The 12,768-nt window shown below is 37.1% G+C and overlaps 1 protein-coding gene across 1 annotated transcript in view; it reads left to right on the forward strand.

Moving 5' to 3' along the window:
* The window catches only part of ARHGAP32 (Rho GTPase activating protein 32), a 325,690-nt gene that overhangs the window by 155,429 nt on the left and 157,493 nt on the right, over positions 1–12,768 (forward strand). Inside the window, exons 6-7 of the mRNA XM_006873075.1 lie at positions 5,473–5,610; positions 11,849–11,941. Coding sequence (XP_006873137.1) covers positions 5,473–5,610; positions 11,849–11,941 — 231 coding nt within the window. The remainder of the gene's footprint in view (positions 1–5,472; positions 5,611–11,848; positions 11,942–12,768) is intronic.

Here is a 12,768-nt window from a genome sequence, read left to right on the forward strand (position 1 = left end):
CTGATTTGTAATCACTATGCTACCAGAGCTTCTTACTAAGAGATATAGTGCAAATGAAATCAAAATACCTTTTATATCTCATGTTATGCACAAAATACATTCTAAGTATATCAACAATTCAAATATGAAAATAAACAGTAGAACTTTAAAAATATATATAGAATAAACTTGATGTTGGTGTAGCTCAGGATTCCTCAAGTAAGTCATAAATAAAACAAATGATAAAAGAAAGTATATTAATAAATTTGACCACATTTAAATAAAAAACTTTTTTTTTTTTTAAACAAAACACTATTAAAAACTAAGTGGGGAAATTCCAGATGTGGAGCAAATTATAGTACATAACAGTGGAAAAATATGGTATTTCCAGCATACAAGAATAAATAAAAAAGTATTGTTAGTAGGGGTTCAGTTCATCTGAGGGGGCGTCAAAAGTTAATGGAAAAATAGAATGAAAGATAATGGATTTTTTTTTCATGAACCTTTTAAATTCTCCCCAAACATGCACAGGCTTATTTCAAACAAAACGTGTTTAACATACCTGTGTAATCAGTGGATGCAAACATGTTTTCTCAGTAATAATACACTTAATATTATTCAGGTGCCTTAAAAACAGAAACAAAAAATCCTATCAAAACAGACCCAGAGACAATCTATTGGGCCATGTTACTTCAAGGCAGAGAGATCAGCTCATATGATTTCGGTGGCTTTTTGGGATTCCATTGGAATAATCTATTTGATAGATTTTCTTGAAGAGCATAAAGGTATGATGAACAATTTAATATGAAGAAGTTGTAAGAAAATTGAAAACTGCATTGGTGAGAAAAAGGCCAGGAAATTTGTAAGGAGTATCTTTTTTCTATCTTGACAATGCACCTATTCATTCTTCCAGGATATGTAGGGCTGTCCTATGAGAGTTTCCTTGGGAAGTTTTACTCCATGTACCTTACAGCCCTGAGTCTTGCCCCTTCAAACTTCTTTTTGTTCCCCATACCCAACATTTCAGAGGAACATGTTTTGAGTACCTTGAGGATGCTAAGAGTGCAGGCTTCTATGGGGAAGGGTTGTTGTAGTAATTATGTACCACAGAATCAGTTTCCACTCATAACAACTCTGTGTAGGGTTTCCGAGGAGCAGCTGGTAGGTTTGAACCATCGACCTCATGGTTAGGTGACCAGTGCTTATCCTACAGTGCCATACTAGGACTCTTCGGGGAAGGATTGTTGTTGTTAAGTGCCATTGAGCCAGTTCTGTCTCATGGCGAACTCTGTATAGTGTTTTTAAGGAGTGGCTGTTGGGTTTGAGCTGCCAACCTGTGGTTAGCAGTCCAGTGCTAATCCTACAATGCCACACCAGGACACTACCTTCACAAGTGTATAGACTTAGATGGGGAGGGTATGTTGAGAATCACTAGCTTCATATTATGATGATTTTATAGTAATACTTTTTTACTTACTTGGGTATTAACAAGGAAGCAAACAAAACAAAAGTCTTCCTGTAAATCAGTAAGTAACAGTCATCAGTGTAATGAAGAAATGAGCTAAGTTCTGTTAAATATAAGCAATTAACTGGAATAAAAAATATGAATTTATCATTGACATGTGAAAAGATGCTAAGCTTCATTGATAATAAAGGAAAAGCAAATTAAAGGAAGATAAAATTTAATCTGTTTGATTGACAGTATTAAAGCATCTAATAATGTCATGTTTAGCCTAAATTTGGGGGGAAATTGTGGTGAACAAATTGATATTGTCATTTTTGAGACGAGATTGTCAAATTTGAAATAAAGTTGTTAATACTCATACATTATGATCTAGCATTTCTAGGTAACTGCAGGATTAATTATTCCAACCTACCGTCTGCTCATCAGAAACCTTGTATAAGGTTGTTATGAATTAGAACTGACTAGATGACACTTAACATGGAAAATCACTCACAAATTGACAGAAGAAACATGAACATGCTCGTTGCAGCATTGCTTGCAATAACTGAAAGTGTAAAACGCCTGCTATACTTCCATTGAGGAATGGAAGAATAAACTGGTGTTTGTTTCTAAAATAGAATTAATTTCAGCAGTTGTTACATAGTTGAACTGCAAATACCACCATGAATAAATAGCAACACGATATTGAGCTAAAACTTAAAGTTACAAAATCATGTGAATGCAATGTTACTATTTATATGAAATTTAAAACAAGAATATAGTAATTTATGGATGCATACAAATATTGTAATGATCTAAAAGCATGTATACATGCATGATAGTGATACATATCAACTCCACTCCTTGTCTTTAGCACATGGAGAGGAGAGAGAAGGAGGCTTTATAAAGGCAATGGCTGGGTTGAAAAAACAAAATTCAGAATTTTAAAATTAAAAAAATTAACATCTATTTAATGTCTGTGATAAATGCATAGGTATGTGTTAAATTAGTTTCTGCACTTTTCTGTGTGTTTGAAGTGTGTTACATAATTTCAGAAGTATGTGTAAGTGTGAAAGAAAAAATAATTGCAAGAATGTGTAAAAGATTTTTCTTTCTTGCCATTTTAATGTTGTTTTGTTTTGCCAGACTCAAAAAGAAGTCTTTAGCTTTTTGTGGTTATCTGGGAAAACTTTGCGGAGGGGGGAAGCAGTTTACTGTAGCAAAAAGTATAAGAAATGCTTTCCATGGCAGGAGGAACATCACTTAGAAAATCATGGGGTAGGAACAGGAACATGTTCCTTATGGATTGAGTAATGCAGTTAATTCAGCATAACTGGAGCCAATAAAGGGGAAGGACTGGGAATGAGTGAGATTTGGCTGGAAGTTTAGACAGATCCTAGATAATGAAAGCCGTGATGTATTCAGCTTGATCTATGGACCAATTAGTCTCAGCTCAAGTTGATTATCAGAATCACCTGGATCCCATTCTAGATTGATTGAATTAGCTGTCCCTGGGTAGTCAGGAGTCTGTGTGGCACACTTGACTACTGGCTGAAAGGTTGGCAGTTTGAACATACCCAGAGCCTCCTTGTGAGAAAGTCCTGGCAATATCTTTGTGTGAGAGGTCATAGCCTTGAAAGTCATAGAGAGCACTGTTCTGCAGTGCAACACACGAGGCTTTGAGGTGCTGTGAGTCAGAGTCAATTTGATGGTAGTTAGCTGTTTTTCTTTTTCCTGTTTGTAGGAGGTTTGTGGGAGGTAGGTGATGCAATGGTTAGCATGCTTTGCTGATAACCAAAAGGTTGGAGGTTCAAGACCACCAGAACTTGGAAAAAAGGCCTGGTGATCTGCTTCTATAAAATTAATGGTTGATTTAGCACAGTTCTGTTTTAACAGCACTGAACAACAACAAAAACAATTCTGACACATGGTTCGCCATATTGTTATTGTTGTTAACTGCCGTCGAGTCAATTCTGACTCCTGTCAATCCTGTGAATGATTGATGTGAACCTCTGATCTTACGGTTAGCCGGCCAGTGGTTATCATACAGCGTCATACCAGGACTCTGGGTCATATGAGTCAGAATCAGTTGGATGCCTGTAGTTGGTTTAGAGGAGTGGTTTAGTATGGCTCTGTAGGATAAGCACAAAACTGCTAACTGCAGGGTCGGTGGGCAGTTCAAACCCACCAGCCATTCCTCAGAAACCATATACAGGGTCACTATGAGCCAGGACTGACTAAATATCACTTAACCACAAACAACAAGTTGGTTTAGTATAGAGACCAAAGAGAACAGGAACCAGAGACTTTCACAGTTTCGGCCACATCTACTATTTTATTCTCATAACCCTCTGAATAGGGAGTGAGTGGCTCCATTCCAAGTCACTGGACTGAGAACCACAAGGTCCTTGGTTCAAGCCCACCAGCCACTCTATTGAAGAAAGATGACGCTTTCTGCTCCTGTGAAGATTTAAAGTTTCGGAAACCCTATACAGAATTGCTATGAGTTGGGACTGAGTTGATGGCATTTAACAACAAACCCTTTGAATGAGGGAGTTGGTACCATCTATGTGATAGAAAAATGTGGTCCAAAGTGGAATTGTTATTATAAAGTGTTTTCACGTTGGTTCTAACTCCTAGCGACCCTATATAGGGTTTCTGATGAGTGACTGGTGAGTTTGAACCTCTGCGCTTGTAGTGTGAGCTGACCTTGCGGTCTGGTGCTTTACCTTACAGCACCACACCAGGACAAGTTTATTATTTGTTTCTGATACACCTGTGGTTAGAATTTAGAGCATCTCTTATGAAGTGGTTCCCTTTGCTTCTACACTACCTGGTTGGGGTAAATGTGGAAAGTTACACTAAAAATAGTTTGTTCATTTCTTAGATAGTTGCACTGTAGTAGGTTTTTTTCTTCCAATCCTTCCACATTAAATTAGATTAAATTTCAAAGCTGTCAGGAATGTCATAGCTGACTTTGAGAGCTTTTGAAGGGGTTTTATAGCAAGTATGACCTAATAAGCTGTGTTTTGTATTTGAGAGGAAGGAAAAGTAAACTGTAGGCAAAGCATCTTAGCCAGTATGCCAGGTAAAAAATGATGATTGTGTTTACTAAAGTTTGGGCTGTAAGACTGAATAGGAAGTGATAGATTCAGAAGAAAATGAGAAGATAATAATAAATCATGTCTAATAAATGATTTTAATGCTTGTAATGAGTTTCTGAGATTGGGCAAAAAGGAGAAGAAAGCCTAAGAGATCAGGAAAGGTGTAATGGACTCTAAATAATATATATATAATGGACTCTAAATAACATATATATATATATATATTTGTTGTTGTTGTTAAGTACTGGCAAGTTGATTCTGACTCAGAGCAACCCTGTATAAGGTTTCCAAGGAGCGGCTGGTGAGTTTGAACCATTGACCTTCTGGTTCAAACCAACCTTTCATGATTATAAATGAAGACTTTAGCAGTTTTGATTTGGAGTATATTTCCTATCTCAGTCAGCAACTGATTTTATTTTTCTTTAATTTTTTTGTAATCGTCTCCTAACCAAAGTTATTTTATGCTTTGTTGTATCAGTTCAAGGCCACTTCCTCTCTTGCCAACTAGTAGTTAGTGTTCTCAAAGAAAGTGAATGGTCTTTGACCAGTAATAAGATGCAGATTAGAGGAGACTTCTTGTTGTCCATTATTGATGATTTAATGAAATTGAGTCCATTGTGTGGTGCTGTAGGATAAGCAACGATCCGCAAAGTCTTTTGAACAGCAAAGTCAGTAGTTCAAATTTACCAACTGCTTCTCAGAAACCCTATACAGGGTCTCTATGAGTCAGAACTGACTCTATAGCACTTTACAACTACAACAACAATGTAATGCAACTCTCTAAATAGTTTTGGAGCTCAGCTATTTACTATCAAGTTAATAGGAGAGTCCCATTAGGAAGTATGAAACCTCATGAGTAAAATGCCATTATAGATTAATGCTTGTTATATAAACATTTTCTAGTAGAGATGAATAATAGAAATGTTTTTTTTTTCTTATTCATAGGGCAAAAGTTGGATTGTTAAACGAAGTTATGAAGACTTTAGGGTACTTGATAAGCATCTTCATTTGTGCATTTATGACCGACGGTTCTCCCAGCTTTCAGAGCTTCCCCGTTCTGATGTCTTGAAGGACAGTCCAGAGGTAAGCATCTAGTAATTTGTAGAAGTAATCACTTGCTATAATAATTGGAAGAAAAATTAGTTTGTATACAAAAATAACACCTTATATTGAATACTGTGAATAGTATTATTTCTGGGATTACTTAACTATCTCATATCTGGAAATTAGTAATGCTGTTGAGGGTATTTAGAATAGAGTAGATTCTATAATTTGATACAGATAAAAAGCAGAACACCTTGTAGGATAATATATTAATGAGCAATATTTTTGGGCCGACCGTTTTCCTAAGAGCAATAAGAACTTTATGAAAACAGAAATATGGGGAAATGTTAATCTCACTAGTAAAGAAATTAATAATAAAAACTACTTTGATTAGTTTATGAAGGCAGTCTGTGTCCAATGCACCTACCACCACTCCTGTCAAAACTTTCTTGAAAAAACAGAACTAAATTTTTTTAGAAATTAAAAAGAAAAAAATATTCTTTCTAGCACCAGTAAACAAAATTTTTATTAGGGAGTGAACAAATTGTGAGGAATTTTTGAAAGTGGATCAAATCTAATTTGTAGAGGGAATTAAAAAAAACACCTAATAACGTATAAAGAGAATGCATAAAACAGATAATAAGAAATCTTAACCACAAATATGAATACACAATCAAGAAACGTGAAACAATGGAATAAAATCAATGATGAAAATGAGAGATACCAAACCAAATGAAAAAATAATAACTGAGAAAATAGAGCAAGCAGAAGGCCTTCAGAATGTAATTATATACAAGAATGTAAAAAAGATTTCTTACATTGATGAAAAGGAAAATATTTTTATAAAATGGAAATAATCAAAAAAATTTTTTGATGAAAATATGGTTCCTTAAATGAAGGTAATTTCAATAATAATAAATATGAATAGCTGCATTGGTAGTGTAGTGGGTTACGTTAAGCTGCTAACTGCAAGGTCAACAGATCAAATCCACCACCTGCACCTCAGGAAAATGAGAAGAATGTCTGCTCCTATAAAGATTTACAACCTCGGAACTCTGCATAGGGTCACTAAGAGTTGGAACGGACTTTGTGGCAGTAGTTTAAACAAGAATTAGTGAGTGGGAAGATTAAGCAAGTAACTTACAAGAAAAGCAAAACCAAATCAAATCCATTGCCAATGAGTCAATTTTATTTCATAAACAACACTGTAGGATACTAAAACTGCCTCATAGAGTTACCAAGGTTGTAAATCTTTACAAAAGCAGATGATCACATCTTTCTTCCACAAAGTGATTGGTGTAATCAAACAACTGGCCTGTTGCTTAGTACTCAAATACTTTACCACTGTGACACTAGGACTTATTTTACAAGAATGAAAAACTTAACACTGCCATCAGTTTAATTCTGACTCATGTTGTTGTTGTTAGGTGCTGTTAAGATATTTCTGACTCATAGTTACCCTATGCATAACAGAAGGAAATGTTGCCCTGTCCTGTGCCATCCTCATAGTTGTTGTTAAGCATGAGCTCATTGCTGCTGCCACTGTGTAAAACCGTCTCTTTGGGGGTGTGTCCTCTTTTTGTTGACCTCCATTTTACTAAGCATGATGTCCTTTTCCAAGGAGTGGTCCCTGTGATAACATATCAAAAATATGAGAGATGAAGTCTCACCATCTTGACCTCTAAGGAACAATTCTGGTTGTACTTCCAACAGATTTGTTTGTTGTTCTGGCACATTTAATGGTACTTATAATATTCTTTTCCAACAATGCTTTGATTCTTCTCAGATCTTCCTTATTCATTGCCAACATGCATAGGAAGGGATTGAAAGTACCTTTTCTTGAGTCAGGCCCACCTTAGTTGTCAAATTGATGTCTATGCTCTTTAACACCTTAGAGAGGTTTTTATCACCAGATATACCTAATGCAATATGTCTTTTGAGGTATTTTGCAGATTTGCCTAATGCAGTACGTTGTTAGATTTCTTGACTGCTGCTTCTATGAGTGTTGATAGTGGATCCAAGCAAAATGAAATCTTTGGCAACTTCCATCTTTTCTTCCTTTATCATGGTGTTATTTATTGGTCCAGTTGTGAGGATTTTGTTTTCTTTATATTAAGGTGCAATCCATACTGAAAGGTATAGACTTTGATCTTCATCAGCAAGTATTTTAAGTCCTCTTTGCTTCCAGCAAACAAGATTTTATCATCTGCATATCTCAGGTTGTTAATGAGTCTTCCTCCAATCCTGATGCCATGTTTTTTTCATATAATCCAGCTTCTCGGATTATTTGACTAGCATAAAAATTGAGTAAGTATGGTTATTATAAAAAGGATACAACTCTGGGACACCCCTTTCCTGATTTTTAACCATTCAATATCCTCTTGTTCTATACTCAGGAGCACAATTAATTGTTCTGGAATACCTGTTCTTCGCAATATTACCCATAGTTTGTCATAATCCTCACAGTTAAAAGCCTTTGCATAATCAATAAAGTACAAGTGCACATCGTTCTGTTATTTCTGCTTTCGGCCTAGGATATGTCAGCAACAGTATAGCCCTAATTAGAAGTCCTCTTCTGAATCTGGCGTGAATTTCTGGCAATTTCCTGTCAATGTAGTGTTGCAACTGTTTTTGAATTATCTTCAAAACTTTTCTTGCTGTGATATTAATGATAGTATTTGATGATTTCTCCACCAATCTTTGGATGGGCACAAACATGGATCTCTTATAATCAGTTAGCCAGGTAGTTGTCTTACAAATTTCTTGGCAAAGACTAAAGAGCACTTCCAGTGCTGCTTCAGTGTGTTGAAAGATTTCAATTTGTATTCCATCAATTCCTGGAGCCTTGTTTTTCACTAGTCTAAGTGTCACTTGGACTTTTTCTTCTTCCTTCAGTACCATTGGTTCTTGATCATATGCATATAGACCATTTCTTTTTGGTACAGTGATTCTGTGTATACCTTCCATCGTCTTTTGATGCTTTCTGTATCATTCAGTTTTTTGCCCATAGAATCATTCAGTATTGCAAGTTGAAGCTTGAATTTTTGATTCAGTTCTTTCAGCTTGATGAAGTGTGTTCTTCCTTATTGGATTTCTAACTCCAGGTCTTTGCACATTACAATATTTTACTTCATTTTCTGGAGCTGCCCTTGAAATTTTCTGTTCAGCTCTTTTACTTCCTCATTTCTTCCATTTGTTTTAGCTTCTCTATGCTGGAGATGCTTTTGAGTTATGGTGTTGGAGGAGAATATTGAAAGTGCCATGGGCTGCCAAAAGAACCAATAGATTCGTTTTGGAAGAAGTGCAGCCAGGGTGCTCCTTGGAGGCCAAGATGGCCAAACTTCATTTCTCATATTTCAGACATATTGTCAGGAAGGACCAGTCACTGGTGAAGGATATCATGTTTGGTTAGGTGGAGGGTCAGAGAAAGAGAGGAAGACCCCCCAACGAGATGGATTGGCCAAGTGTCAGCATCAATGGACTCAAGCGTGGCAACAGTAAGTAGTGAGATTGGCCCAGGATCGGGCAGTGTTTCGTTCTGCTGTGCCATCGGGTCACTATGGGTTGGTACCGACTCGATGGCACCTAACAACAACAACATGCTGGAGACCAAGTTTCAGAGTCTCTTCTGACATCCATTTTGGTGTTTTCTTTCTTTCCAGTTTCTTTAATGACCCTTTGCTTTCTTCATGTTATTCTTTATGTCATTCTACAACTCCTCTAGTGTTTGGTCATTAGTATCTAATGCATCAAATCTGTTCTTGAGATGGTCTGTAAATTCAGGTAAGATATATTCAAGGTCATATTTTATCTCTTGTGGGCTTGTTTTAATCTTCTTCAGCTTCAACATGAATTTGCATACGAGCAATTGATGATCTGTTCCACAGTCTGTCCTTGTTCTGGCTGATGATATTGAGGTTTTCCACCATCTCTTCCTCCAAATGTGGTCGATTTGATTTTTGTATATTTCATTTTGTTCAGTCCATGTTTATAGTTGCCTTTTGTGTGGTTTATAAAAGGGATTTGCAAAGAATAAGTCATTGATCTTATAAAATTCTATCATGTGTTTTCCAGCTTCATTTGTATTACCAACCCCATGTTTTAAAACTGCTGATCCTTCCTCTTTGTTTCCAACCTTTCTATTCTAATCATCTGTAATTACCAATACATCTTGATGTCAGAATTTGGTAGAACTCTTCAATTTCATTATCACTAGCTTTAGTGGTGGAGTCCGGGTGTGGCACTGTAGAATAAGCACTGGACTGCTAGCCACAAAGTTGACAGCTCAAACCCATCAGTCGTTCCTCGGATACCCTATGCAAGTTCGCTATGAGTCAAACTCGCCTCAGCAGCACTTAACAACCACAGCTTTAGTGGTTGGTGTGTACATTTGAATAATAATGGTATTAACTGGTCTTCTATGTAGCTGTATGAATATTACCCTATCATAGACAGCATTATACTTCTTCAAGATAGAACTTGAAGTGTTCCTTTTGATGATGACTGTGACACCATTCCTCTTCAATTTGATGTTCCTGCCATATTAAGCCATGTGCTTGCCAGATTCAAAATGGCAAATAACAGTCCATTTCACCTCACTAATGCCCGGGTTAATGCACCAGACTGCAAAGCCATTTGAACTGCAAGGCTGGGGTTTCAAGCTTAATAGCTGCTCCTCGGAAACTCTATACAAGGTCTCTGTGTGCTAGAACCGATTTGACAGCACTTGACAGCGACAACAACAATGCCTAGGAGGAGCTGGTCAGTTAAAATCAGCTGCTTCATGGGAGAAAAATGAGGCTTTCTTCTCCCATTAAAATATATAGTCTCAGAAACCTGACTCATTGACCCACCACTAATGCATAGAATGTTGATCTTTATACATTCCATTTTATTTTTAATAACTATTTTCTTATAGTCATAACTTGTATGTTCTATAATCCAATTATTAATGGATGTTTGCAGCTGTTTCTTCTGATTTTGAATTGAGCTCTATCAGCAAATGAAGCTCCTGAAAGCTTTGCTCCATTCACGTCATTATGAGCAACTCTACTTTGAGGAAGCATCAACTGAGGGAGTCCTCTTCTGGCACTGTATCTGGCAGTTGTTCCACTGTTATTCCTAATGTTTTCATGCTTTCTGGCACTGTATCTGACAATGTTCTGCTGCTGTATATAAGGTTTTCAGCGACTAAGCATTCAGAAGTAGTCTGTCTTCCCTTCTTCTTAGTCTGTCTTATTCTAGAAGCTCCACTGAAAACTGTCCACCATGGGTGACCCTGCTGGTAATTTAAAGACTGTTTGAGATTAAGATGGGAAACTATTGTGGGAGCAAGAGCTATATAACTCTTTATATAATAGTCCTAGAGGACATTTTATTACCATTGCTAGAGATACCTGTCCAGTTGCTCTTTATTTTTCCAATGAAAAAGAAGCAAAAAATTTTCAGAAAATCAGTGACAGACCTACTGTGTCAGCGACAAAGGAAATATGAGAAAAGATGAGACCCCTGCCACCCTACCCCAAAGTGCTCCTAATCTACCCATGGCAACAGCTGATATAAAAAATCCAGAAAGCACAACAAATAGATTATATGGCCCACAAGTCAACAACATCTCACATACAAAAGAAAAGAAGAAAGGAAACACTAAAAAGAAAATATTAACCAAGGCAGTTATTGGCAGTTTCCAACACACTAGACATATTGTTTGGGATCCCAATAGTTGCTTTGATCTGGATAATATAAATCCAGAATTGAAGATTCTTTCTGATATGTATAGAATCTCATAGACAGAACTTAAAAACAGAGCAACATCCAAAGTTATATGTGATTTCATTGAGCAAACAAGGGGTGCTGAAGTTGTTCAAATTGAACTGTGAAGACGTGCCACTGCCTCCACCCCCACCTCCCTTTCCTTCCCTGAATGACAAAAAAATTCTGATTCATGTCAACCCTATTTACTGAAATTGTAAATCTTTACAGGACCAGACAGCGTCTACTTTCCTCTTAGGAGCAGCTGGTGGGTTTGAACCACTGATCTTACAATTAGTAGCTCAGTGCTTAGCCTACAACATGACTATGTCAATTCCCTATATCTTCAGTTCAGAGCAGTGTTATGTCTCTGTGAACAGTTCTTTGTTCAACATGCTTAAATATCTGCAGATTCCCTGCCTTCCCAGAAACTATCAATTTATACCAGTTAATCTGCAAGGAATGATAGTACTTTTAGTTGCCATTAATTCTTATTAATGCTTTCTTTCTTTTTTTTGTTTTTTAGTCAGTAACTCAGATGCTTATGACTTATCTGGCCCGCCTTTCAGCTATTGCTGGTAACAAGATTAATTGTGGACCTGCCCTTACTTGGATGGAGGTATTGTTATGGCAAAATAGCAGGTCAAGCTACCTGCAACACACACAAAAGAGCAGTCACTCTGAGATGGGTGTGGTGAAGCGACCAAGGTTTAATGTACACTGATCCATAGGTGGCCTAGGGGCTGCATGTTTTCCAAAGACTGCATTCCTGAGGAAAAGGGGAAGGAGGATTTGTAAGGATCTTGGGCATGGAAGGGGTCCAAGGAGTTTCAAGAATTTCATTCCTATAGTGTCCTTTCTCTCACAGTGTGAGTTAACTATTGATTTATCTATGGTTTTGTTGGTAAGGTTCTGATTCATAGTGATTTTGTATAGGGTTTCCTCGGAGCAGCTGGTGGGTTTGAGCTGCTGACCTTGTGGTTCCCAGCCCAGTGCTGATCCTATAGCATCTTACAAGAAATCTTATTTGTCTATGTTATTGCTAAGTGCCATTGAGTCAGTTCTGACTCATAGCGACCCTATATATATATATATATGGTTTACAAGGAGCGGCTGGTGAGTTTGAACTGTTGACTTCGCAGTTCAAACCAACTTTGAGGTCAAGTGCGTATCCTGTGGTGCCATGTTGTTAAGTGCTGTTGAGTCAGTTCTGACCCATCGTGACCCTGTATAGGGTTTCTAAGGAGTGGGCGGTGAACTTGAACTGCTGATTTTGTGGTTCAAACCAACTTTTGCAGTCTGTCACATTTGCAGTACAGCACCCTTGTTGTTGTTGTTGTTGTTGTTGTTGTGTGCCATGGAGTCGGTTCTAACTCATAGCAACCTTGTCCTCTCTCATAGGGACCCTGTACAGGGTTTCCAAGGCTGTAAATCTTTACAGCTGGT

This window comes from Chrysochloris asiatica, unplaced genomic scaffold (genome assembly GCF_000296735.1).
Source record: "Chrysochloris asiatica unplaced genomic scaffold, ChrAsi1.0 scaffold00222, whole genome shotgun sequence".
In the NCBI taxonomy this organism is placed as follows: Eukaryota; Metazoa; Chordata; class Mammalia; order Afrosoricida; family Chrysochloridae; genus Chrysochloris; species Chrysochloris asiatica.